General features: G+C 41.2%; 1 protein-coding gene across 2 annotated transcripts in view; it reads left to right on the top strand.

Moving 5' to 3' along the window:
* The window catches only part of dpp10 (dipeptidyl-peptidase 10 (non-functional)), a 207,589-nt gene that overhangs the window by 53,832 nt on the left and 127,627 nt on the right, over positions 1 to 26,130 (top strand). Inside the window, exon 1 of one of the 2 annotated variants that reach the window (XM_086122928.1) lies at positions 15,982 to 16,224. The exons of the other annotated variant lie outside the window; for it this stretch is intronic. Within the exon in view, the coding sequence (XP_085979054.1) occupies positions 16,168 to 16,224 (57 nt within the window). The 5' untranslated portion in view covers positions 15,982 to 16,167. Of the gene's footprint in view, positions 1 to 15,981; positions 16,225 to 26,130 lie in introns of those variants that run through there. 2 annotated transcript variants of the gene reach the window in all.

The raw sequence follows: 26,130 nt of genomic DNA on the forward strand, positions 1-26,130 counted from the left end.
AGGCCAGTTGGATAGTGTGAGGGGCAACTGTGGAGAAGGATGTTTCCTGAGTCCACCATCATCTCTTCAGTCTTGAGCGTGTTCAGCCCAAGGTTGTGTTGGCTGCACCAGAGCTCCAGCTGCTCCACTTGTTGGCGGTACGCAGACTCGTCGTCGTCTTTGATGAGACCAATGACCGTGGTGTCGTCTGCGAACTTTATGAGTTTGACAGCTGGACTTGTTGAGGTGCAATCGTTTGTGTAGAGGGAGAAGAGCAGTGGAGAGAGGACACATCCCTGTGGGGCTCCAGTGCTGGTGGTGCGTGTTGATGATGTTGTTGCTCCCAGTCTCACCTGTTGTGTCCGTCCCGTCAGGAAGCTGAGGATCCACTGGCAGATCGTAGGGGACCCACCGAGGTGGAGAAGTTTGGGGGTGAGGAGTTCCGAGATGATGGTGTTGAACGCAGAGCTGAAATCCACAAACAGGATCCTTGCGTAGGTCCCTGTGCTGTCGAGGTGCTCGAGGATGTAGTGCAGACCTATGTTGACTGCGTCCTCCACAGACCTGTTTGCCCGGTAGGCAAACTGAAGAGGGTCCAGCAGGGGTCCGGTGACGTTCTTTAGGTGGTTCAGCACAAGGCGTTCAAAGGACTTCATGACCACAGACGTCAGGGCGACAGGCCTATAGTCGTTCAGTTCCGATGTTGCCGATTTCTTGGGAACTGGGATAATGGTAGACTGTTTGAAGCAGGATGGGACCTCACACAGCTCCAGGGATCTGTTGAAGATTTGTGTGAAGACCGGAGCCAGCTGGTCAGCGCAGACTTTCAGGCAGGAGGGGGACACTTTGTCGGGCCCCGCAGTTTTCTTGACTTTCTGCTGCTTGAAGAGCCGTCTCACGTCCTGTTCGTGGATCTGTAGTGGAGAAAAAGAGGGTGGGGGGGGGGGGGGTAGATAGAGTAGTTTCTGGTAGAGGTGGGTGTGTGTGGGGAATGGGGGTGTCCTTTTCAAATCGGCAGAAAAACATGTTCAGTTCATCAGCAAGACCCTTATTGTTCACTGTTTGGGGGGATGGCATTCTATAGTTAGTGATTGCTTTCAGGCCATTCCATACAGATGCAGAGTCGTTAGCAGAGAACTGGTTTTTCAGCCTCTCTGCATAGCTTCTCTTAGCGATGTTAATTTCCTTTGTCAATTGGTTTCAGGTGCGTTTGTACAGTGCCCGATCTCCACTTCTAAATGTGGCCTCTTTCTCTTTCCTGAGTTGCCTGAGTTTGGGAGTAAACCATGGCTTGTTATTGTTGAAGGAGCGGAAGGACTTTGTTGGTACACACGTGTCCTCACAGAAACTGATGTATGATGTTACTGTGTCTGTGTATTCATCCAGTGTGCCCGTTGAAGTTTCAAAGACACCCCAATCAGTGCGGTCTAAGCATTCTTGTAGAGCTAGCTTTGCTTCATCTGTCCATTTTTTCACAGTCTTGACAACCGGTTTAACACATTTGAGTTTCTGTCTGTATGTAGGTATTAAGTGGATTAAATTGTGGTCAGAAATGGGACTCGTACTTTTCTGACCAGCGAGTCCCTAAAATTATCACTGAGAGATTACCGCTTTTTCTGCAGTCAGTGATTGACTTCTATGCAAAGTCATTTCTCAACTTGTGTTCCGTGCCATGTCATGCCTGTTGAGTGTTGATTTACTTCACATTAAGAAACTACTGCACTAAAACATTAATTCATAAATGTATATCATATGATTTTATTTTTTTTTCTCAGTATAAATAACACGTACCCTGACTGTTCTACTCTTTGAATAAAAACACTTCATTCAAGCGTTAAGGAGTGCAAAGGGTTATGATGGAGGGGTGTTGCAAATCATGAGGACCTGCCAAGTGGTCTGATAGCATTGTTTTATACATGTCCTTGGCTAGGCCTCAGTTTCAAAATCAGTCCTTGGTCCTTGGCCTTGGCCTCGGAAAATTTCTCAAGTCCTTGGCCTTGGCCTTGCCTCGTAAAATTTTCCAAGTCCTTGGCCTTGGCCTTGGCCTCGGAGGCAAGTCCTTGGCCTTGGCCTTTGCCTCGGGTTGCCGGTCCTTGGACACAACACTGACTTGTGCGCAGTTAGAACATTTCGACACATTTATTCGTGAATGAGGCCCATTGTGAATTTGTGAATACTGTTCAAAGTTGATGCCATGCGACTGCCTGCCAACCAGTCCAGGGCGTCCCCTGCATCTTACGCAAAGTCAGTTTGGATAGGCTCCAGTTTTCTACAACTCTAATGATGATAAGCTATATGTAAAATGTATGGATGAATAGAATTACAGATATTAATACATATGTGAGAAAAATACTGCTAGCAACCTAGTTCAGTTGTTGAGTGCCAGTCACGCAGTATGTGAGAGTAGATAGAGAGAGAGAGAGAGAGAGAGAGAGAGAGAAAGAGAGAGCGAGAGAGAGAGAAAGACAGACAGAGAGATAGAGGTAGGCATTGATGTGCTGGAGAGAAGGGGCAGAATGTAAAGGAAAGAGAGCCCCGGGGAGTAGTTTTGCTGAGGTGTCTTCTGTTGATGAAGTATTTATGACCCTGGGGCAAATTAGTGCAGACATTCAGCAACTCCACGCCACTGGGCAGCTGATGAAAGTTTTATGACCATCCTCTGCAGTGTCTAACACTGGGCTGGCATCACACTCACATCACATAAAAACAGCAACTCCTGGCTGGGAGCAACAGTACAACCGCAGACTAAAACCGATTGGCAGGGTAAAACTTATAGCTTGAATTTAATTATTTATCTGAAAACTTTCTGCGGTGTGTAAAGCAAACCTAATAACAAATCAACACTCAAAATTTCCTCCAATGGTTACCTTTTCATACAGTGGAATTTTGGAGTTTTATTTAGGCCTCATTGCCTAAATTTCGCTTCAAAAGACGCTCTGCCACTCATCATCATTGTATCATTTGTTTATTATGCAGTATTTGTACTGTACGTCACCACAAATACACATCTCACACATCCTGATTAGTCAAATTTGCTCTTCAGCGAGGTACAACTTGTGAGGATCAGGAATGAGCAAAGGATAACGTGCCCTGAAAATGTGCCAAAAACGTCTTTATTCTCCTGTTGCTTTTCACGATTGCTTCAAGTGCTCCCAAGTGTGTGCCCCGTCTCAGGTACAGTATATGACTGGCACATGACGGATTGGTTGACAGTACTTGTGTGCATTGGTGCTTTGTTTGTTTTTCTTCTAGTACCCAGGTTGGCAGCATGAGCTGCTGTCAGGCCTGGTTTTCCAAATTTAGGATCAAGTTAAAACTAAGAGTAAAGACACACTGCTAAGTGGGTGTCCTGTCAATGCCTGTGTGTGTCAATTGGGTTACAGGATCAAAGAATGGAGAGGGCATAGTAAACATGATGTAGATTGCTGTACAGATTGCGTATCATCTTCCAATGACATAATTGAAGGCAATCTCAATACAGTGAAACATCAGAATGACATTCTGGAGCTTGTGGCTGCCGTGACCAAGTGGTTCAGTTTCACCTGCCAACCTGGGGACCTCAATGAAAGATCATTGAGCAAGACACAGATACCCCAAACTGCTTCCTGGGTGCATAAGTAGCACTAACAGTGTGTGCTTGCTTTGTCCACTCCTGTGCTGGGTCAAATGCAGAGGTCAAATTTCATGTAACTGAAAAATAAAGATGATGATTCTTCTTCCTAATATTTTGAAAAACAACGATTTTTTTTCCATCCCTCTCAAACACATAGCCAGGATCATTCGAGTGCTGTTCTCTGTGAACATGGTAGTTAGTGTACACGTCTTCAAAAAGAGGAACAATTTGGTTACTTCAAGCGGATTATTGCCACCCCTCATTGAAGTTCACTGTCAAACTAATCATAAAGTGAATCAAACAAAATTTGTCAAACAAAAATTATATTAGCTTAATGGTGACAGATAAGAATACCATAGACAGGCTAACAAACCTAGCATTGATATCGCTGTAATGCAGCACCGCATACAGGCCGAGCATACCATATTGGCCCGAATATAAGATGGCCCTGATTATAAGACGACCCCCTCTTTTTCAAGACTCAAGCTTGAAAAGAGACTTTTTGAACACCAAATTAATTTTTATCCAGAAAATAATTACAGTACATCTGAAACAAATGATTATAACAATATATTTGAGAGAAAAAGCATGTTATTTTGGCTCATTCAGATCTAAAGTGCAATCACATTCGTAAATGAATGGCGTCTGTTTTTGAAATGTAAATTACATCATACCTTCTCCTCAGCTGCTGGTTAACCTGGCCGATCTTCAACCCACTTTTCTCCAGATTGTCACTACGTTTCTCCATTTTCTGTTATCTCTTCTATTATTTTCTTCTCTTTTCCTTCTTACCGCTATTTTTATTTTTATTCTTCGTGGCAGGGGTTCACTTTGGCCTGGGGAGTTAAGTTCAGCATTCGCTTCATTGATATGTGGCGCCATCTAGCGTCGTGAATGGGTATAATGTCTAGACCCCGAATATAAGACGACCCCTACTGTTTCAGTCTTATTTCAATGCAAAAAACACCTTCTTATATTCGGGCCAATACGGTAATAGAATACCTAGCGGTAGGGATGGGTACCGAGCGGCTGGAATCACAAAAAAAATTGTGTGGCTTTTGCGTGGCGCCAACTGGTCACAATGGACCAAACTGATAGCAGCGAATAAACAAAGCATGCGCAGATGGTGAAATGCATCATTAACTGCGATGCAAAGAAAAATACGTCTTATGCGCTGGCGGTATTTGCGCATATTTAAATGAGGTAAGCGGTGGAGAAATTCCTCACCTACATACAAATGAGCCTCATTGCGTATGCACATTTGAGTTTGCTGTTTCATATTATTTAAAACAGAAAACAATTATAACTTTATGAATATCCTCCTTTTTACGAACAATTCAAGTTATGTATACATGTTCATGGAAAACTTACCTCTATTCACACACTCTTTCAATATATAAGAACAATCTTGGCATGGACAAAGGGATAAATCTATGTTGTACTTCTCGGACTGCATAACTCTCATTGGCAACGTGCATAACGCTTTGCTGTGATCTGAAAAGCAATGACACCTCTCCGTGGCTTAAGACAGAACCTGTTGCATATGTAGAAGTGTTCATGCAATCACAAATCGCTGGTGCGTTTGCGACGTTCAAAAATCATTACATTTTCATCGAATAAATATCTTTGTGTTTCTGTTATTTATGAAAATGTAGTGTCATTTTCAATTAAGAGAAAGAATGGGTAAGGTCGGCGTAGTCACCTCAATATAGCTGTTCCAACATGTGATGCTGTTCAACCACGTACAATCCATTTATCCAATCACGGATGCCAGAAGTGGCAGCATTGAATGAATGCGGAAGGCTAATCGGTGTTGACAGATGTTGAACGTTTTCCATTGTGGTAAATAAAGCACTAAACAATCAAAATGGCCCTTAAAAAAAGGAAAACTATTGTTATTCAAAGAGCTTGTCATACAGGCGCCCAAAGATCTGTGCTTTTCCTCTCACATTTTGAATCAGGCTATTTATGTGTTGTGGTGATTTTTATTAGACAGACAATTTCGAAAGCAGTTGTGATAGTGTGAGTGAGCCAATGACAAATTATTAAAATAAATTAATATTATAAATGATAATGTGACATCCCACTTAATGATTTTATTTGAAAGAAAAAGCCAAGTTTAGCTGAAGTGGTCTGCTAAAATCAACTAATGAATTAGAAAGGATACAGACATAAGAAACACTGAATCAGATTTTCTCCATGTTATCAAAAAAGAAGACTTTTTCAATTCTATTTTTTTCGCTCCCCTGGTAAAAATGAGCAATAAATATCTGCTTTCTCTTGTCATTGTGTGTTTTCACTTGCTTCTATATTGCGTTATATTGATTTTTAACCACACAATTAAAAAAAAAAAGTTAATCTGATCAATTTTGGGGCTGGAACATATTAATTGCATTTCCATTCATTTCAATGGCAAATAATACCTCAATTTATGAATTTTTCAGGTGACAAATGGACTCGCGGAATCACTTAACTTCATAACTAGAGGTTCCACTGTGTCTGTCACATGGGCCATTTGGCCAATCATCTACGTATTTTTGGTGAAAACATGTGGCCACATCGGCTACATGGCCAGTCTTGTGAATGAACGCTTTATTCAACACACATGTATCAAAGTCCGGTCCTTGAGGGCCATGTTTTCCATGCCTCTCTGCTGCAACACTTGATAATAATCAGAATCATTATCAAGCTCCTAGAGCGCTTGCACACCCAAGTGTGCACCCGGTGCTGTTTTAGACACACCCCAAGAATCAGGAAACAAAGATATGGTGAAAAACGTTTAACCGCAACTCAACTGAATAGTTCTCAGTCTTTGCACATGTTTTCAGCTATTAAACATGCATAATGTCTGTTATTGAGAAACATGGCACAGTTACCAAGTGACTGTTGGAGAGAACATCAAGACCTTTTGCATCTGACAGAAATGACTTTGGCAAGAAAGGCGCATGATTTGCAGCTTGACAGATGAAAAGGAAAGAAGAGTGAGGTGGGAACATTTAATCGGATTGCAGTGCATGCTGCTCATAAATCCCCTGACTTATTTTGCATGGCTTATTAAACAACCATTTTGAATATTAACACTCTCTGACCTGTTTTCGGTGTGATATAATGACGCAGCTCTGATTGAGTGACTGCCATAACTAGAAATAACAAAGAAAATAAGTCATCTAACTGAAGCAAATCACCCCACATGCACTGGATCCCAATCAAGATCTGAATAGTCTTCAAACCTCTCCTAATGACCTGCGGTTACCTGGTAATTTATTTAGTCACAAAGAATAGATGTGGTAGCAAAGAAAGAATATATTATTGTTTATAGCAGGGGTGGCCAACCAGTCAGAGACTAAGAGCCATTTTTTTTTTACTGTGTTACTGCAAAGAGCCACACACACACACACACACGACCATGCACTCGCGCACCTATGCATACACGCCACGATGAGCAACAGCCTGAGCGCCCGGACATAAATGAAACCTAAAGACACAAACACACAAATCTTTTTTTTTCCCCCCATTTCCTCCTCCCACCGCTCGCGGTCGACTTGGGACCAATCTGCTGGCTCTTTGTCGATTGCACTCGACGTATTGGGCACCCCTGCCTTAAAAACAGAGGTAATTCGCTGACTAGCTTAGCACTTAGCGCCGTTGTCTGTGCATGAGCGGTGATTCAGCCATCTGATTGGTTGACCTCTATGTCAATCAAGTAACGGGATTGGTGATAGGCTGACGTAGTACGTTCTATGTATTCAGCACCATTGTTTTAATGGCAGCACTGTCGCCTGGCGTTTTCGACAATTGTCGTGTGAACGCCCGGGAGCCGCATTGAACCAGCCAAAGATCCGCATGCGGCTCGTGAGCCGCGGGTTGGCCACCACTGGTTTATAGAAATATAACACACGCTGTCATGTTGAAAGCCTATGTCTTAGGAGTGGTTTTTACTGTCAGCTGTTTTTTTCTTGTTTCTGATGGGAAGTGGGTGATCTGAGAGTAGTATGACAGTGGCGATCAGTCGATGGTGTACCCAATGACAGCAGGGATAGTCTCCACCTCACCCCTAACAGCATAAATAGTAGAAACTGAATAAATAATGGATATTCTTCCTCAACCTTCAATGTTTCCGTCTTGTTTGGAAGAATACATTTTCTGTCATCTATTTTTTTAAAACGTAGACTACAAATTACATAAATGTGCCGTTGACATTTGAAGCCACTATCATGGAAAGATAATTGCACAAAGAGTTTTGCACAAAAAAAGCATTTCAGACAAGTATGATGAATTCATCTCACATACACGCACACACACACAAACACACACATATATGCACACGCACACACACACACACACACACACACACACACAATACTTCAGCCTACAACTCCCATTGCCTCTGGGCCTTCTGCCTTTATTGAAGAGTTATTCACCTGCTTATAAAATGTTACTCTATGACACATTCTGAGCCCCCCTCAATAACAACAACAAAAAAACATTTTTCATCAATGCTACCTACATAGCCGCCTATTTTCTCCTCCCGTTTTCATGTTGATTATTTTAGGCAAAATGTCTTTTGCCACTCTTAATCATTTTCAAAAATCAGGGTATTTGGTCTTTAGTAGAAATGAATCCCAAGGCATCTGCACAATATATGTGTCACAATGTATTTGTTGCTTCCCGGATGAATATCCATCTCAACAACAATGCCGTTTAACAATTTCGGTCTGGCTTCCGTACCCACCATAGCACCAAAACCGCCCTTCTCAAAGTCACCAATGATCTCCTGCTCTTCTCTGGACATACTGTGGTAGTTGACCACATTCGTTAAAATAAATCTGTTGACCATTCTGGAGCTCAGCAAATATTTTTTGTCGAGAATGCCTGACCTGACATTTCCATAGTCAGACTTCAAGGTTAAACAGTATGCTAACATTCAATCGGTGTCAACTTTCTCAATAGACAAAATAACAACCATCATCAGTAGGATGACACGTTATAGTTTCAGTCATCAGCCCACGTAGATGGTTGATAATGCCATAGAGCTATGAATATTAATACAATGGATTTGCAACATGTGTGCATTTAGTATTGACGTAAGTGCTCAGTTTGGTTTACAATAATCGAGTGCATTGGTGCTAAAGGAATGTAAAATGTACTGACTAGGACTGTAACATTATTGACAGCACTGTAGCTTGGACCATGACATCTAATTCCTGTCTCTTTATACTTTGGAATAATCTTCCCTCTATACACTCAATGGTATTCACAGTTGTTCATCTGGGTCAGATCGATAATTTATCTCGGAGTCCTTTCTATACTTCCTTTACTTGAGTATCTGCAAAACTGAGTTGGAGACAAAGGCAATGATTTATTACATTGTAAATCTTTTTTATAAAACCCCCACACCTGTCTTCAAAGTTTGCTAAAGAAACACTGCCCTCACAAGTCTCAAATTTCGCTCGACTATATACAGTACAACTGAAAAGACACCCCACCCAACACACACACAAAAATTCTTTATTTATGTTGTTTGGCTGATGTACCATCTTACAGGGCTGTATAAAATATTACTGCTGTCACTATTTCTGACATAGCCTTTATTATGGCCACTGCTGTTTGATGGAGGGCTCTGGTGTCTTTGATACTCTGCTAAATGCCTCCACCTTACCGCCATTCTGGAAACAGTGATAATGATGATGGTTTGAGAATACAGGCATCAGCATCACAGCAGGACCCAGACATTATAGTTTCAAGAACCCCGAAAGGTAGAACCAATATTCCTTTGGGCGAGTAAGCGGTGGCCTGTTTTTCCAGTATTTCAGGCATTGTATGCAATAATCTGTTGAGACAAACTTTGGATAACGTTCTGCTGGATTGTTGATACATGCAGTAGTGTATTGTCTTCATCCATTTTGTAGTCATTTGCATCCATCCATTACTTGAACCACTTATCCTCACGAGAGTTGTGGGGTGTGCTAGGGCCTATCCCAGCTGTCTTCGGGCAGTCGGTGGGGTACACTCTGAACTGGTTGTCAAGAAATCAGAGGGTATACATAGACGACCAACCATTTACGCTCACACAGACACACCTAGGGACAATTTCGAGTGTTCAATCAGCCTGCTATGCATGTTTTTGGAATGTCGGAGGAAACCGGAGTACCCGCAGAAAACCCACGCAGGCACGGGGTGAACATGCAAACTCCACACAGGAAGGCCGTGGTCAGGTGACTATATGATTGAGAATCGTGATCTTACAGGATCAGCAGTTTTATATTTACTCAATCTGTCAAATCGGCCTCCTGACACATTAAGTGCTCGCAAACGTCTCTGTAGAAGGCAAATACGAAGGCTCATCACCGATATTGCATAAGGTCTGAAGAAAGAATTTGTGGTGTCGGGAGTCAGAATAATAAGGCCAGAGTGTAGCCACACACTGTATTTTCTTATCAGGCTATGAACAGCACAACACAACTCACCATCATCGCCATTACCTCTCCTTATTTTTCATCTCAATAGTATTTTTATAGCAACACTGCCACCTAGTGTACAGTCAGAGAACATAACAGAAGTGATACACGTTTGTGAGACAAATAACACAAACTTCCAGCAGACATTTATAATTTAGTTCTCCAAGCCACGCAGAGCCGCAACAGAAGGATGAAAGAGCCAGAAGGCTCCGGAGTCGCAGGTTGTCGCCCCCTGGTTAAGAAGGTAAAAACCTAAACAGAATATTAACTCAGGATGCACAGCTGCACGTTACCAGAGTGGAAAGGAGTATTTATTGATTGCTCAAAAAGGAAATAAGGACAGTACTATGAAATACACAAAAAAAGGTTGCAAGTGGTAGATGTGTTGACAGCAAGCAAAGCAAATAACTTGAGGACTCATTTCCACTGCTGCTGGGCATATAAACCCCACTCATGACAATAACCAGCAGGTGCGCAGCAACAGTCACCAGAGAAACCGAAAAACAAGTCATGGACCAAGAGAGTCAAATGAACAACACAAGCCAAAAAGATAACTGATGTGGAAGGCATGAACATGTGAGCTGAATTTGCACAGTCTGGCCATCAACAACAGGTTAGCTGTGACTAACTAGCCATCCAGCCACCGGACCAAAGTAGCAATCAATCATGTGAAGCACCAATGATGTTAACGCCATATGTAGAATCCATCTAACCATCCATTTTATTATCCGCTTTATCCTCACAAGGATCGCGGGTGCAGGGTTCGATACCGGCTCCGGCTTTCCTGTGCGGAGTTTGCATGTTCTCCCCCATGCCTGCGTGCCCCCCCGCCCCCAGTCCCATCTTATCTCATGCTTGATAATTGAAATGGTAGATGGCAGGAGTTCAGACTGCATTCAGATGCATTCTATTATTTGTTCTGCAACCTTCCATATTTGCTACATATCAAACCAATCTGCATGTGTTTTATTCTCAGAGGTCAGGCCCTCCAATAAAGGCATTGTTTTTGCACTGTAATGTGCATATTCAAGCAATTCAGCATGTACTGTTTATTTTATTTTTATTTTTGTCCCATATGCTCATGCTGGGTTTGCTAGTGCGTGGAGATCAAAGATGACAATCAACTGATAAGCACTGCTACAATTCATTCTGGGCCAATTTAAAACCGCACAGCCAGGCATGGAGAGACTTGAATGTGTACTTATTGATCCATGTATCTCCTTGCTTGAGGTCAAGCAAGCCTGGACAAAACAATCATAATCACATCGAACACTGGTTTTAAAATGCAGTGCCCAGGATACTGCATAACTGAAAATATTTGAAGTGGAAATGATTAAATAAATAAATAACCCGACCACATTGTGACTTGTTGTAACTGGCATATGCTTATTTCTGTGCTAGGGTCTTTTTTTTATCCTGGACTTAAATTATCCTCAGAAGAGGATAGTTCGAGCGTGTTTTTTTTCCCCTCTCCCTACCCAGCGTTTTTTCCTTTCTGAATTCTGATTGTAATTTCCCCATTGCGGGACAAATAAAGGATATCTTATCTTATCTTATCTTATGTTCGGTCAATGTTGGCAAGTGTAAAATTCGTCGAGCTTTTATATTGATTGTCTTGCAGGCACAACCGAGGTTTCTGTGGCCACAAGCTTTTTGATTCATCGTAGTGATAAATAACTGTAAATTCTCGAGAGCAGTTGATATTTGTACACCAATACTGTATATTGTACATTACATAGTATATTTTTGTATGCATGTCCCAGGGAGTGCCAACTTTCTAATTTGGGCCTCGGGCTGAAAAAATGGCGACCCCTTCTCAAAAGTATATGATTCGTATCCAGCTGCATTTTATATAACATCGTAGGTATTCAATACACGACAAAGAATGAAAACTGAAAAATGATAACATTACAAAGCATTTGGATATCTAAAAATGAAGGTCAATTTTATTTCCCTTTTTATTTCTTCTACAGACACCATTTGAACAGGGTGGGCCGTTCAAAACAAGGTGTTAGGCCATTCTTCATATTGGATGTGGCCATTGCACGCGGTCAGAAAAAAAAGTGTTGAATTAGTATATTCTAGGGTCCAATGACTTGTCACTAGGGCAATACCCTCAAGGCTACATCTATTGTAACCCATAAACACGGTACATATTAGCTTCACAGATTGTACCCTTTGTAGGCCAAATTTGTGATCAAATATGTAAAAGTCCCAATATGTAGCCTGTTTAAAGGGTACAGTGGTCTGTCTACCTTTGAGGGTACTTCTCCAGTGATGAGCCATTGGACGATCAGACATACGAATTTAGCCACACATTTGTTCACTAAGTCAAACATGAAATTGAAGAAGAAAATATAGTTTTAAAAATAAAATAAATAAATAAAATAAATGAATAATAAATAATAAAAATGGGTGGCATGGTGGTCGACTGGTTCAGACGTATTTAAGGACTGCCAAACTGCCTTGTCACTATCGGATTATTGACCTTGCTTGCTGTCCATGCTCAGGAGTTCATGTTCATGCTCATGATATGATAGATTCTCATTTTGTAAGTATTTTGGCTTGTTCGTAAATAGCTTCTGATTTAAGTTTTGCATATCTGGACTTTTGGAATTTTGTTTTGTATATTTTCGGATTTCCATTCTACCAAGCTAGCGCTTTTTGTTTTTCTTGGATGTTCCTGGCTCTTTGTTGCTTCTGTAAATAAATCTTATTGTATCGTGATTTATTTCAGTCTGTGTTTGAGGGATCCGCATACCATCTGGTTCGTTGCTGAACCTTGTCATTAGAAGCTTCTGGCCTTCCTGTGTGGAGTTTGGCTCGGTGTGATGGTGATCATGAATGTTTCTTGACTGATGACCAGCTCGGGGTGTACCCTGCCTACCATCCGAAGAGAGCTGAAATAACGCTAGCACACCCGCAATGCTTGTGAGGATAGGATAGGATAGGATAGGATAGGATAGTTTGGATAATGGATGGAAAATTTATTAACATACTGTACATTTTTCTTTTCCCACAAATAAAACAAACTAACAGATTTATGTTCGAACACAGCCATCTTACAAAAAAAGCCTTGAAAGGATAAACTTGAGTATTTTGGACCTAAGATTAAACATAAAGTCCATACAATGTTTGGTCACCCCCCCCCCCCCCCCCGCATTTTTCTTATTTCAAATTTTTGCCCACTAATTCCAATTTAAGACGAGCTAAAGTAGCTCCAACCAGGAGGGAAGTCCCAATTCTATGGGGATCCAGACAAACCCGTCTTTTTGCACCCAGGCCCCTGGTGGGCACCGTGCATTGATGTCAATGCACTGATAAGCCCGTATAAACTACGACAGAAAGACCTTCCAAATGTGTCATTTCTTTATGACTGAAAATGGGGCCTATGTTTCAAAATAGGGAATACATCCTTTAAAGTAGCTGTCACATTTCTGGTGCTGTAAGGCATTTTTAGCCTTAGACATTTCTGGGAGAAATAAACATTTAATCATCAACATGTTACACATCAGGGGGTCAATAGTTAATTTCTAGGCCCTCTTGATCAAGAAAAAGAAATAAATCAAATTTCCAAAAAAATAACAGTCAGACTCCAAAACTCACATACATACTTCACATCGCAGACATTTCTAGATGTCTAGCTTAACTTTCAAGATCCCTTGTTGCCTAACCAGTAAAACAAACACCATCTGACACGAATAGATCTTAAAGCAATGCATGCTGCTCGACCAGGCACTTGGAATTGATCGTCCTGCCCATAGTTTGTCATGTACATGGTAAAATTATTTGAATTTTTGGTACGAGCTTGAGCTTTGCCTTCTGAATTAAGATAAAAGTGTTTTTCAAGCACATTGGGTCGTCAAAGTAAAGGGCATACAACAAATTAAGCAAAAGAAAGGCAAAATACAGGTTGGCCAACTTGAACATCACCACTTTCCCTCCCAACTTTGGATGGTTCAAGGTGAGGGTCACAACATAGTTGATTCACATATTTGACCAAAATCACTTTCATCCGAAGACAAAAAAAAAAAAAAAACAATTGAGAAGGACATTCACGGATATAGGTCAGGGGTTTGATTCCTGCCCCAGCCTTCCTGTGTGGAGTTTGCATGTCCAAATTTAAAGCTCTTTATTAAGATAATTTTTGAATATAATGTCAAATGTTTCAACCAGAACAAGAAGCCTGTTTGCCAACATTATTTTATATGTTCAAACAATTACGGTAGCTCTCAAATCTGTTGTCTTGTTCTTGTGTATACTCTTTAGCCAAACGCCTATTTTGTATTCGTCTAAGCCGCACGGGTCACCAACATTTTTGTTACACCTTGAGTAATGATTACTGTAACGAGCCATCAGTTTCATACACACTTCTGAAATAACACAATTGCTCAAACCACCTTTAAAATTATTATAATTCTATGCTAATATTATCAACTAATGATAATCATTTAGATGAAAGGTGCCCAACCTTTTTTGCCCCATGGACCGGTTTCATGTCAGACAATATTTTCAGGGACCGGCCTTTAAGGCCGGATAGATACAACAATATAATATGATGTGACCTGCATGAAAAGTGTGGTATTTTCGAAACATAATAATAAACACGAATCATGACACAAGGAACGTCCTATCTGGCTGCAACATTCTCTGGTTGCTATGGTAACGTTGAAACACGCCTTCAAAATAAGATACGTTGCAAATGTGAGTTGAGGGGTTTGTAGGTTTTGGATGGATGGCTCTACGTTCGGAATGGGCAATAAGGAAAGATGGACTTCGTTTGAACACAGCTTTTTTTATTTTCCAACATCTGCTCCGTAACTCTCGAACGAACAGACCTCCTTCCGGTAACGAAAAACACTTGCTGCTTTTCTTCGCCAATCAGATGCAAGCAACCTAAGAATATTTCAGCAATTATTCAACAGAATATAATTTAGGTAACTGTAACATAAAAGAATATAATGCTCGAATATAAAATGATAATAATGAACAATTTAACAAAAGCTTACACAAATAAAAAGTGTATGAAAAATACGATTCACCATCACCGCTTATTATGATGCAGAGTAGGCTTGGTGCGTGTGAATCTCCCGTTGAGATAAAGCCGTATATGAAATAGGACTCCTGATACTGTCTATTAAATGTAGCCTTGTCTTTCTTGAAAGTCGTAGGCTCCTCTTCCGTGTCCTGGCTGGGCCTTTTCCCCTTCCCCAAAAAACTTTTCAAAGACGTTTGTTTGTTTTTTTATGCGGTAACCTGTCACGTGACCGTGAATCGCACATTCACCTGTGTTAAGAGTGACATACTGGAGAATGATATAACATAGAATCCGGTATTTTTTTCAAAATAAAACATCTTCCATATTCCAAAATGAATAAAACGGAAGGAGTGGAAGTTATTTATTCTTTCTGTGCGGCACGGCACCAAATGACCTGCGGACCGGTACCGGTCCGCGACACGGCGGTTGGGAACGGCTGATTTAGATGATGACAGTGATCATTATTTTTCACAATAATTAGGAAATATAAATATCAATATGCAACACTTAATTTCTATATATCTCTGCCAGTATTCACATCTTTAAAATGATCGCTTCTACAAAGAAAAAAAAAATCACAGGAAATCTCAATGCCCCATCACCGGTGACTGTGAGCCATTTTGAGAACAGTTCAGCGGGCTACTCCACCGTTGGTGACCCTGGTCGTTTTAAAATGACAATGCTAATTCCGTTCCAACTCGTGGCCAATCTTCCCTTTGCTCTTCTATCTTCTCCAAGAAGCAGACGCACCCCTGAGTAAACTTATGAAACGTCCCAAAAGCTAAAATGTTTTTCACACTGGCTTTGTTTGATTCGGTGATGAGCGTGTCCAAAACTCCCCCCCCCCCCCCCCCCCTTTCAGAAGAGGCTGATGTGAGAGTGCGGGCGGCGTGGGCTCCTCCACAGATGCTCTCTCCAGCGCCCCACACGATTCGCTGGTGACGAAATAACCCCTCAGCATTCGCAAATCTAACCATCCAGTTGATGAGGAGGCGAGCCCATTCCTCTTTTGCTCGGAATCCAAGCAACCGGACGTTTGCCTGCAGCGATAAATCGGGACTTATCCGGAGGACTTTGCCATGACAGCTACCAAGGAACAACCGAATCAGAGGCAGAATCAACCGCAGCAGGATGAGGTGGGCAAGTGGTATTTATTTGGAGCGCACCCCTCTAATTTTAGCACTTTAAACACCCGACCTCGTATCATGTAGCTTTACTCAGTCGTGTTTTGCGGACGCAGACTGCACGGAAAACACCATTTTACCGTTTAACATTCAATCTCCATCCAACGTCAATATCTTGAAGCACGGGTCAGGATCCTTTAATTAGGCTCACGCATCTCCGCATTTGAAACGCCTTCGCCAGCTGAGCGGGGAGCTCGCTGTAAAACTGTCGCAAGTGAGGAACATGAAATGATAAAAGCAAGGGGGTCCGTGCACTGTGCTGATCGGGGCTGAGGGGCACTGGAGGGGAGACTGCGCAGGACGCATTGTAATTCAGCCGTTGCCTCCTGTCAGCTGCCCTCCGACACCTTGGGAGGGAACATACCAGGAAAATCACTTCAGACGGGGTTCGAGGTTTAGTATATGCACAGCAGCTTCCAAACGTAGTTTGTGCTCGGCAGTCATCGTCCAAAAGCACTGAATGGACTCTCAGTAGAAGGTTAAACTGTCATCTTTACTGTACCTCTACTCAGGTGTAATTCTCCACTCTTATTTACTTGTTGTATGACAAGAAATCGGGTTTGATGTCAGGGCTCGAAAGTGCATCTAGGTAATTATATACTTGTTTTGTCACAAAACTCCTCAATGTGCCACCGTTAATTTATGGTTTGCTTTGTCTAAGTGCTGTCACTGTCCCTTCAGGTATTCCTAACTTTGGTCAATGTGCCATTCCCTAATTTTAGAAATGACTGCGCGCTCATATCTTTCACCATAGTATTTCCTCTGAGAGGTAGACAAGTATGTCTTGGGTGCTCTGAATTTAATTGAGCTTTGGAGCCTTTTTTTTCCTTCGAAGAAATCCAACCCTCTTCCTTGTGATGTTTCTTTGGCTGAATGAGATGGAATTGAATTTCTTTTCACTACTATATACGTAATGCTCACTGAACACAACCTATTGGCCATTTCAGAAGATTGCATGCGATATTACCCAGGAGCAGTGTTGACTTGCTCAGGGATGCGGCTGTATGCTCACCGTTATAGTGATGCCCTTAATGGTGCTTGTTGAAGTAGCAAACATTTAAGTCAGAGGCTTGCAGATGTCTGTTGCACATTTCATCTACCGGGCACACCAAATCAACTTTAAATTATTGATCATTTATCAAAACGCCATTGGTCCAAATGTAATTTCTTTCTTTCGCACGAAGTCACAGCTGGGATTGGCTACAGCACCCTGCGGTATTGAAAATACTTGAAACAAGCATAATATTTAAAGTTATGTCGGTGGTAGAATAAATCAATAATAATAATCACAGTTGAACGAAACTTAACAGTAATGTCCAATAGTGGTGCATTTGAGCAAATTTGTTTTGCTGTTCAGAAACGTGAAAGAAAAATAGACCCCCAACAACGAAAATAACCCATGACAAACTGGTTTTAAATTTAAAGGCATCAATCGCAACAATGTGCCCTTTAAATCACAATAACACTGTGCATTACAAATTGGTTGGCCTTGGCCAAAGAAATGATTTTGGGTGGAATCACTTTCCATAGCTTGCCATGGAAATGTGTTGTTTTCTAGTTAGTCTCTTCTCACAATTTTTAACCACACAGATCGAAAAACAGCCTTCACGATGCATCGGTAAAATGATTTAATAACTATTTTTGCAGGGAGCTTGCATCATGTTTGTGTTCATGGCTGATCCGAGCCAAAGCTATTTCTATCCCAGCCTCTGTCAACCCACAGTCTGTATACATAACTTGATGACAGGCTCTTAACAGGGCTCCTCATCAAAGTTGCATGGCCATGCTGAAGGAATAACAAAAAGGAAACGCGTTGAAGGGTCCCTAAATATGTAAAGAGGAATATTTCAGGGTTACCTCTTTTCCCATCTGCAAACCAAAGACGAAGCAATACCTCTGCTTAGGTTGCCGAGGTTACGTACAGAACAGTGGGTCTTAACCTTGCTCCATGTACAGCACTTTGTATGCAGCGATGGCTGTTTGAAAGTGCTCTATAAATACAGTTGAGTTGAGTTGTTAGAGGTACTGAACCCAACCAGTTCATATGCACATTCACCGAACTCTTCATTACTGCAAAAATAAAAATATGATTTTTTTACAAATTCAAGACAGAAAAAAGTATATTTATTAAAAACTGAAACAGTAAACAGAATTAGTATCAGTTTAAAGTATACATTTTTTAATTGTGCACAAAATGAACCAGCCAGTGATGGCCAAGCGGGTGTGTCATAATTAATTGATACGTTGAGTCAGATGTGTCTTATCCTTCATGGCAGAGGCTCTGTCGAACACCTGCGACTGATTCACCGAACCCCTAGGGTTCGATCGAACAAGGTTAAGAATTACAGCAGATTCTCATTTCATGACTTAAAACTGCTTCGTCTTTAACCAACAAATCAAGAACGCTTAAGGCGAAAAATGTCACAATTTCTGTGGTTACAGTTGAGACTTGCACCTTGATCATCTCTTTTAACCAGTGGCCGCTTTTCACGATGGTGGTCCAGTGGTTAGCGCGTCGACCTCACAGTGCAGAGGTTGTGGGTTCAATTCCAGCTCTGGCCCCCCTGTGTGGAGTTTGCATTTTCTCCCCGGGCCTGCATGGGTTTTCTCCGGGTACTCCGGTTTCCTCCCGCATTCCAAAAAACATGTATGGCAGGCTGATTGAACACACTGAATTGTCCCTAGGTGTGAGTGTGAATGGTTGTTCGTCTCTGTGTGCCCTGCGATTGGCTGGCAGCCGGTTCAGGGTGTCCCCCGCCTGCTGCCCTAAGACAGCTGGGATAGACTCCAGCACCCCCCGCGACCTTAGTGAGGATAAAAGCGGTTCGGAAAATGAATGAATGAATGAACAATGGAAGAGATGCATCAATTAGAAAAAAAGTTTTCCAGCTTGTAAAAAAAATAAACAACAACAAAAAATGTGCTAGACCTGGATCATAAAAGGAAGAAATACTGTAGCTGCCTTTATTCATCATAAATAGATTTTCAATCAAAATCATGCTGTTATGGACAAAGAGAAATATTCAGATGAAATTTAAAACAAACACCAAAAATCTTTCCTCACTGAGTGCAGAGACAGGTTTTTTTTGTCTCGTAGCGCGTGCAAGATCGTGGTGTCAGTAAAATATTGCCTCAACAGAATGGCATACTTTGGCTCTGATGTTGTCAACATGGCATGAAGAGAAAAAAGCTTTCAACTGCTCCAAAGCTAAAGGTAGTAGCAGTGGGCTTAGTATTTGTTTTATTCGTGCACCCATATTGTGCACAAAACTGATGGGACATAATTACTTGCCTATTATTTCTTTGGACCCCAAGCTACAGCTCAGCCATGGACACCATTTTGAACACTCTTGTTCTCGACCCTTCATTTGCTCTGCCAAGCCATCTATTCGACAAAATGTTTAACACTGGCTATGTTATTGCACTGGCATTATAAGTTTGGTAAATTTACTTGAATAAATCCCACACATACAGTAGTGTACGAGTGTATGCATGTCCCTTTAAGTGGGGGTGTGGGCTAGTGAATGATGTGTGGAGCTCTGACTCCAGTGCCGGTTGGTTATTTTACACACAGTATATCTCCTCAATGCTCCTTGTGAGTGTTTTCATTTTTGTGTTTCAACTAAAGCTCTCGAATAAATCAAATTTTGGCTTGCAAAAAAAAAAAAAAAAAAAAAAGGACCAAGTGATGGCACATAAATCTTAAAAAGTCTTAAGTTGGTGGCCCTAAGTCAAGTATTTGTAGTTGGTAATTTGGTTGCCTAAAGAGATGACACCACATACAGTAGCCAATATGAACGGAGCATGGAACACCCATTTATTCTGCATTGTTCGTTCCGGATTGTTAAAATCCACTGTAAGAAATGTAAATGTAAGAAAACCGGGCCGAATAAAAGGACTCCTTTGACATTGACAAGTATGACATTGTGTAACTGCCTCTTTGCAAGCCCGGGTGTCATAAAAGCCGACTCATTTGTTGGTCTCTGCGAGTGACCTTGTGGTCCGAACAAGCTTGGCGCCGTCTCACTCTTTGCCTTTTTGTCATTTAGCACTTATCTGATTTTGGGCCCAAAAGGAAGGGAGAAGTAAAGAAAGAAGCAACCTTAGCCTTTTTCCAATTTTGCATTGACGTGAGATACCTGTACAATCTCGAAATTGACACCGTTAAATTTTCTCATGGGCAACATTATTTTAATGGATGGATATTCCAGAAGCGGCCCGGTAGTCCAGTGGTTAGCGCGTCGACTTCACAGTGCAGAGGTACCGGGTTCATTTCCAGCTCCGGCCTCCCTGTGTGGAGTTTGCATGTTCTCCCCGGGCCTGCGTGGGTTTTCTCCGGGTGCTCCGGTTTCCTCCCACGTTCCAAAAACATGCATCAGGCTGATTGAACACACTGAATTGTCCCTAGGTGTGTGTGTGAGCGCGCATGGTTGTTCGTCTCTGTGTGCCCTGCGATTGGCTGGCAACCGGTTCAGGGTGTCCCCCGCCTACTGCCCGATGACGGCTGGGAAGGGCTCCAGCTCCCCCCGCGACCCTAGTGAGGATTAAGCGGTTCGGAAAATGGATGGATGGATGGATATTCCAGAAGTGGGTATGGACTGATGAAAGTCAAGCAAAACAACATTCTAGAGGAAATAAAGAATGTAATGACACTAATATCATTTCAAGGGGCGTCGAGTTATTGATGTTGAGCACTGTATGTTGGTTCTACTGAGTCTAATTTTAAACCAATCTACTGAACGAATTCCGTTTTTTTTTTTTTGTTCAAAAGCTCACATTCGCTCAAAACATTTTCCAATAATATACAATTTCCCAACTCACAATGAACAAGTGAAGTGCTTGCGACAGAGTCAAAGCGAGCAAATTGAAGTGAGGCCAGACCGTCCCTATGGACGGGCCATAAGAGGCTGTATCGGCCTGTATTTGTCAAGTGCGAGATTAAAAACAAGAGGTCTCTCAGTATTATGCAACAAGGGAAAGTAAACTACAATTCTGAAATCTTTGACTGTGGTTCTTCTATAGCTATGGAAGTACAGTCATGCCAAATACATTTAAAATAAACCCTGAAAGCTCATATACGATATTAATTGACAAAGACACAAACAAAGGACATTTTTACTATTATTTTGTTAGGTTTACAAAGGTGTCGTTTCAGTTAGTCTTTGTTGTAAAAAGCATTTTCATATCCTTCATGAAAATGTTTTTTTAAATTTAGTTTTTGTTTTTTCATTCGTTTTCGACAACCTTGGTTGTGAAATACTTACGTTGAGTTGTTTATCACTAAAACATTAAAAATGTAAAGAAATAATGGTGTGATTTGGTCTGATTGATGGCCAGCCCTCTCTGCAACAGGCTATCATGGCCTTTCTGAAAATAATATTATCGGTGGCAAAGACTTTTACGCGACAAATATGTCAAATTTGGTGTGTGAGAGTCTCGCACATTTCACTTGCAAGTTTTTTGTGTGGCATTGTGTAATGTACATCTTTATAAATAACAAAAGCTCATGACACTGTGGCAGACTGGCACATGGGTCAGTCAGTCTTACTTAACATAAGCATTCATTCATTCATTTTCTGAACCGCTTTCTCCTCACTCGGTCACGGGGGGTGCTGGAGCCTATCCCAGCCGTCTTCGGGCAGTAGGCGGGGGACACCCTGAATCGGTTGCCAGCCAATCGCAGGGCACACAGAGACGAACAACCATCCACGCCCACACTCACACCTAGGGACAATTTAGAGTGTTCAATCAGCCTGCCATGCATGTTTTTGGAATGCGGGAGGAAACCGGAGTACCCGGAGAAACCCCACGCAGGCCCGGGGAGAACATGCAAACTCCACACAGGGAGTCCGGAGTTGGAATTGCACTGTGAAGTCGACGTGCTAACCACTGGACTACCGGGCCGCCCCTTAACATAAGCACAAAAAGGTTTACATTGCTGTCATAAAACGGCAATAAGCTGTCACGAATAAGCTGCTGAAAATATCACAAAGATCGCCCCACGATATGGACAAGTTGTTTTTCCTCATTAAACAACACAAGGCTCAGTTGTAAGCGCTTCCTTGGAGAGAAAACGTAATGCCGTAAATTGGAATATGAAGGCAATCATTTTAACATGTTCACAGATTGAGGTTAGGATAAGTAGAGATGTCAATAAAAATGAGGGTGACGATTTATTGCAGTTTCTTAACATACGGTTAAATTTCAAAGGTTATCCATGTAAGGCTCCCTGGCACAATCACAGTATGGCAAGTGACGAGGGACAGAGTGCACTGGGGTGGGTAACAAAAGAGGCATTTGAACCCCTTTCTTTAAAGAAAGCACGGGAGCCACAAACACTTTTGACCTGAAATGAGGATCAATTTCCTTTTCCTTTCTATTTCTGCTGCAGACAACGCTTTGAGCCGGGCTGAAGTCTGGGGGCGGGTTTGAGTGTGGCCCAACTAAGACATGCGATTTCAACATATTCTGACAGAGTCGACACAAAAAGGCAGGTGGATGCAAGTGCATAGATGCAGGCAATGACAGGATGATAAGCAGGAAAATCTAAAAAAAATATTTCCAAATCAAGGTAAATAGAGATATTGTAAAGCAGGATGGGGAAAAACCCCATAATTAACAAGTCCAATAATGGATGCTATGAGAATGAAAGACAGGGGGCATATTCGTAACCACATATGACATGCCCGACAGCCCATGACATGATATCGACCAGAGACAAATAGAATGCAGAGGAAAGTGTTTGACGTGAGGCTGACATGGAGTCAATCATCACTTAAGCTGAGAAAAGTCAGACCAAAAATAAAAATAAAAAAATCAATTAATCGACCCGTGGAAAAGTCCCCGAGCACTGAGTTACAGCTGAACCTGGAAATGAGGAACACATTTGCAAATCATTTTTGCATGCATCTTGGCTCAGGCCTTTCTGTGGATTTCCATGTTCTCTTTATCTCCCAAGTGTGAATGTGGGCGACAATGTGGTCTGTTTTTATGAGCTCCGCATTTGACTGCCAAACAGCACGATATGGATAAAAAGGTCTTCGATCACAATATTGGCTATTTTATATCATGATAACGACATACCACAAATTCTTTTCAGTTACTCTGTAAAAAAAAAAAAAATTTACAACACACCACGGCCGCTTACCTTTTCTCACTTTATTTTGAAGTGACATTAAACAGGCCTGTTTATCTCAAATGAGATAAACACCCAGTATCAAATTTAACCAGAAACAAAGTAGTCTACATGTTTATGTACAAATGTAGATATCAATCTAATTGAGAGGCATAAAGTTTCTGACAGAAATGAATTAAAAATATTCATTTTGAAAACATTTAATGTGCAGATCTCAAAAATCAAAATCAAAATTTAAGACCGTATTGTCAAATATACGATAATATACTATATCCATCCTTTTTGTGAATCGCTTATGCCCAATATTAATATACTTCTAATCTTCTCGGCCACTCCTCCAAGGTTAACGTACGGGATGTAGTAAGATTTCCTGTTTAGCTGAGTGTGAAGCATTATTTTGTAAAATTTTATCTCCAGACACTTATTAAATTGCCTGCTATTTTGCTGATCAAAGTTGGATACGCTGCACTTTAATGCGGTTCCAGTGAGACCTCTCTGAAGTATACTCAGTCACCCAAGCACTTTTGATTCCAGTCTTTAAAGGTAGCATTAGGATTAGGATTTTAGCAATTACGGGCCTGAGGATTTCAGAATTTCACAGAAACCGTTTTTTGATTCCGTTGGATTACCCAATGGGAAACCACGGTAACTAATTTTGGGTTCTGTAAACGTTCATCATGGGAACCCATTTTTCTATGTTGACTGATATTCATAATCAAGAATTGTCATATTCAAAAGTAAATATTTAAAGGGTAAATGTTTGAAAACTATGCATTAACAATGACCATTCCATCAGCAGCTGTGTACTCCAGGTTTATTCAATAAAATAAATGGATCAAAATATGTTGTTTAACACTTTTATTGTACTCATTTGGCATCATGAATACAGCAGACCACAAAATCAGAGTATTTTTTCCACTCTCACACTGCAAAGATTAATTTATTGGTAATCATTAATATATTAATTACTATGAAATACTATGGCCATCGGTAACACATATCCTCCTGACTCCCAGGGGAAAAAATGTTGTCCAATCTATGTGAAGTAATAGGACTACTGCAAAAGAAATTTTTGAAATCCCACTACATTTTTTAAACAGGCTCAAATACACTTAAAACAACTCAAACAACACTTTACGTGTCCATAAGAGTCTTATAAATAAAATGCCAACAGCATTTCAAGACAAAATGTGTTTGATAAAAAGTATTACTTTGCCTCTTCCCATAAAAAGTGCTTGCACTGAGGGAAGCCATGTTCTTACTTTTTCTAACCCCTACAAATTTGGTATCATTGGAAAGCACTAAATGTCCTCTTTAGAGTAACAAAAGGAGTTAATGCGATTGGATGCACTGGGTGGGAGATATTTAGGTTCACAAATGTCCTCTACAGAGGACAAATTTGAACTACTGGTAGTTAGGAGGATATGTGTACACAACACTGACAGTTAATATTAGGATTATTACACTTTGTGATGAATGTTTTATTCATAAAGTTACCATGTTTACAACTAGTAAATGATAGAATAACTAAGACTGATATTTTTCATAGCGATTAGCCTTTAGATCTAATGGCCAACTTCAATACTTGCCTTGGAATCGTGCCTGCCATCGAATTCCTCTTTTGTGTTTTGTGCATACATCACACATGAGCTTAGTGATACACCCTTCTTCTGATGTTTTGAATAAAAAAAAATTGACTGGCATTCCCATCCCGTAAGTAATACACCTTCCTCTGTTTTTGTCGCCACCATCTCACATGGTCATCCATGCGCTTTCTCAGCGTGCAGACTAAACTAGCAACCCGCATTCGCACATAACGTTATCTGTTCCGCCCTCCACCCCGGAAAAAAAACAAAACACAAAAGTAGATTAGATGAAAAACACTCACATATCACACCATAAACACACATACAAACACAGTGAAATTGCGTTGATCACACAGGAGAGATCCGATTGAGTACAATCAACTAGTGAGTGGTGATTTTTATGGGAGACGATTTTTCGTTACCGTAAAAATTATCCCACCGAAACGACGCATTACCGGAAACGATCGTTACCGTGAAATCCTCAGGCCTGAATTAGCATGGCTTTTCCGTATTTCCCTCTGTTAATTACTCCTCGTAATCCCTTTGTGAGAACAATACTTGTAAGAAGTTGATCTTCTTCACCCCTGTGGTGGCTGTGATTATTGGTTTTAGGAGCAGCAATGTGTTTAGCAGGCAGTAGTAGCCATCCGATGCTTGTCGCTGAACTTGCTATAGCTATCTTATGTGGCCCTGACCTGCAGACTACCCTGCTGCAGGTGACATAAGCAGCACAGGCTAAACTTTTTGGGATGGTCTCTATCGCTCAATTATCGGAAAAACTTAGAAATCAGTTATTCTCAGTTTTATTATGCTTTGTGTTTTGATTTGGCTCAAATACTGTTATGCTTGAGTAGTTTGAAAGCGTACCCAGCATCCCTTGAGGCCTTTTTTGGGGGGGGGGGGGTAGTTAATAATTATGAGTTTAGTGTTTTTTGTTTATTCTTTCCCGAATCAGTAGTAGTTGTTTGCATTCACTCACCTTGTTATCTATTCATTTTCACTGACTCTGAGATTTAATTTTGCACCATGCGTTTGTTATGTAGGACGATTCACTTTCCTGTGTTGTTGTTCAGTCTGCCACGTAGTGGCAGCTGTGTGGCAATTGAAAGCTTTTGTCCATCAAATTCTGCCTTCCTT

This window comes from Hippocampus guttulatus, chromosome 11, assembly GCF_054856545.1.
Source record: "Hippocampus guttulatus isolate MCC_2025c chromosome 11, RoL_Hgut_1.0, whole genome shotgun sequence".
In the NCBI taxonomy this organism is placed as follows: domain Eukaryota; kingdom Metazoa; phylum Chordata; class Actinopteri; order Syngnathiformes; family Syngnathidae; genus Hippocampus; species Hippocampus guttulatus.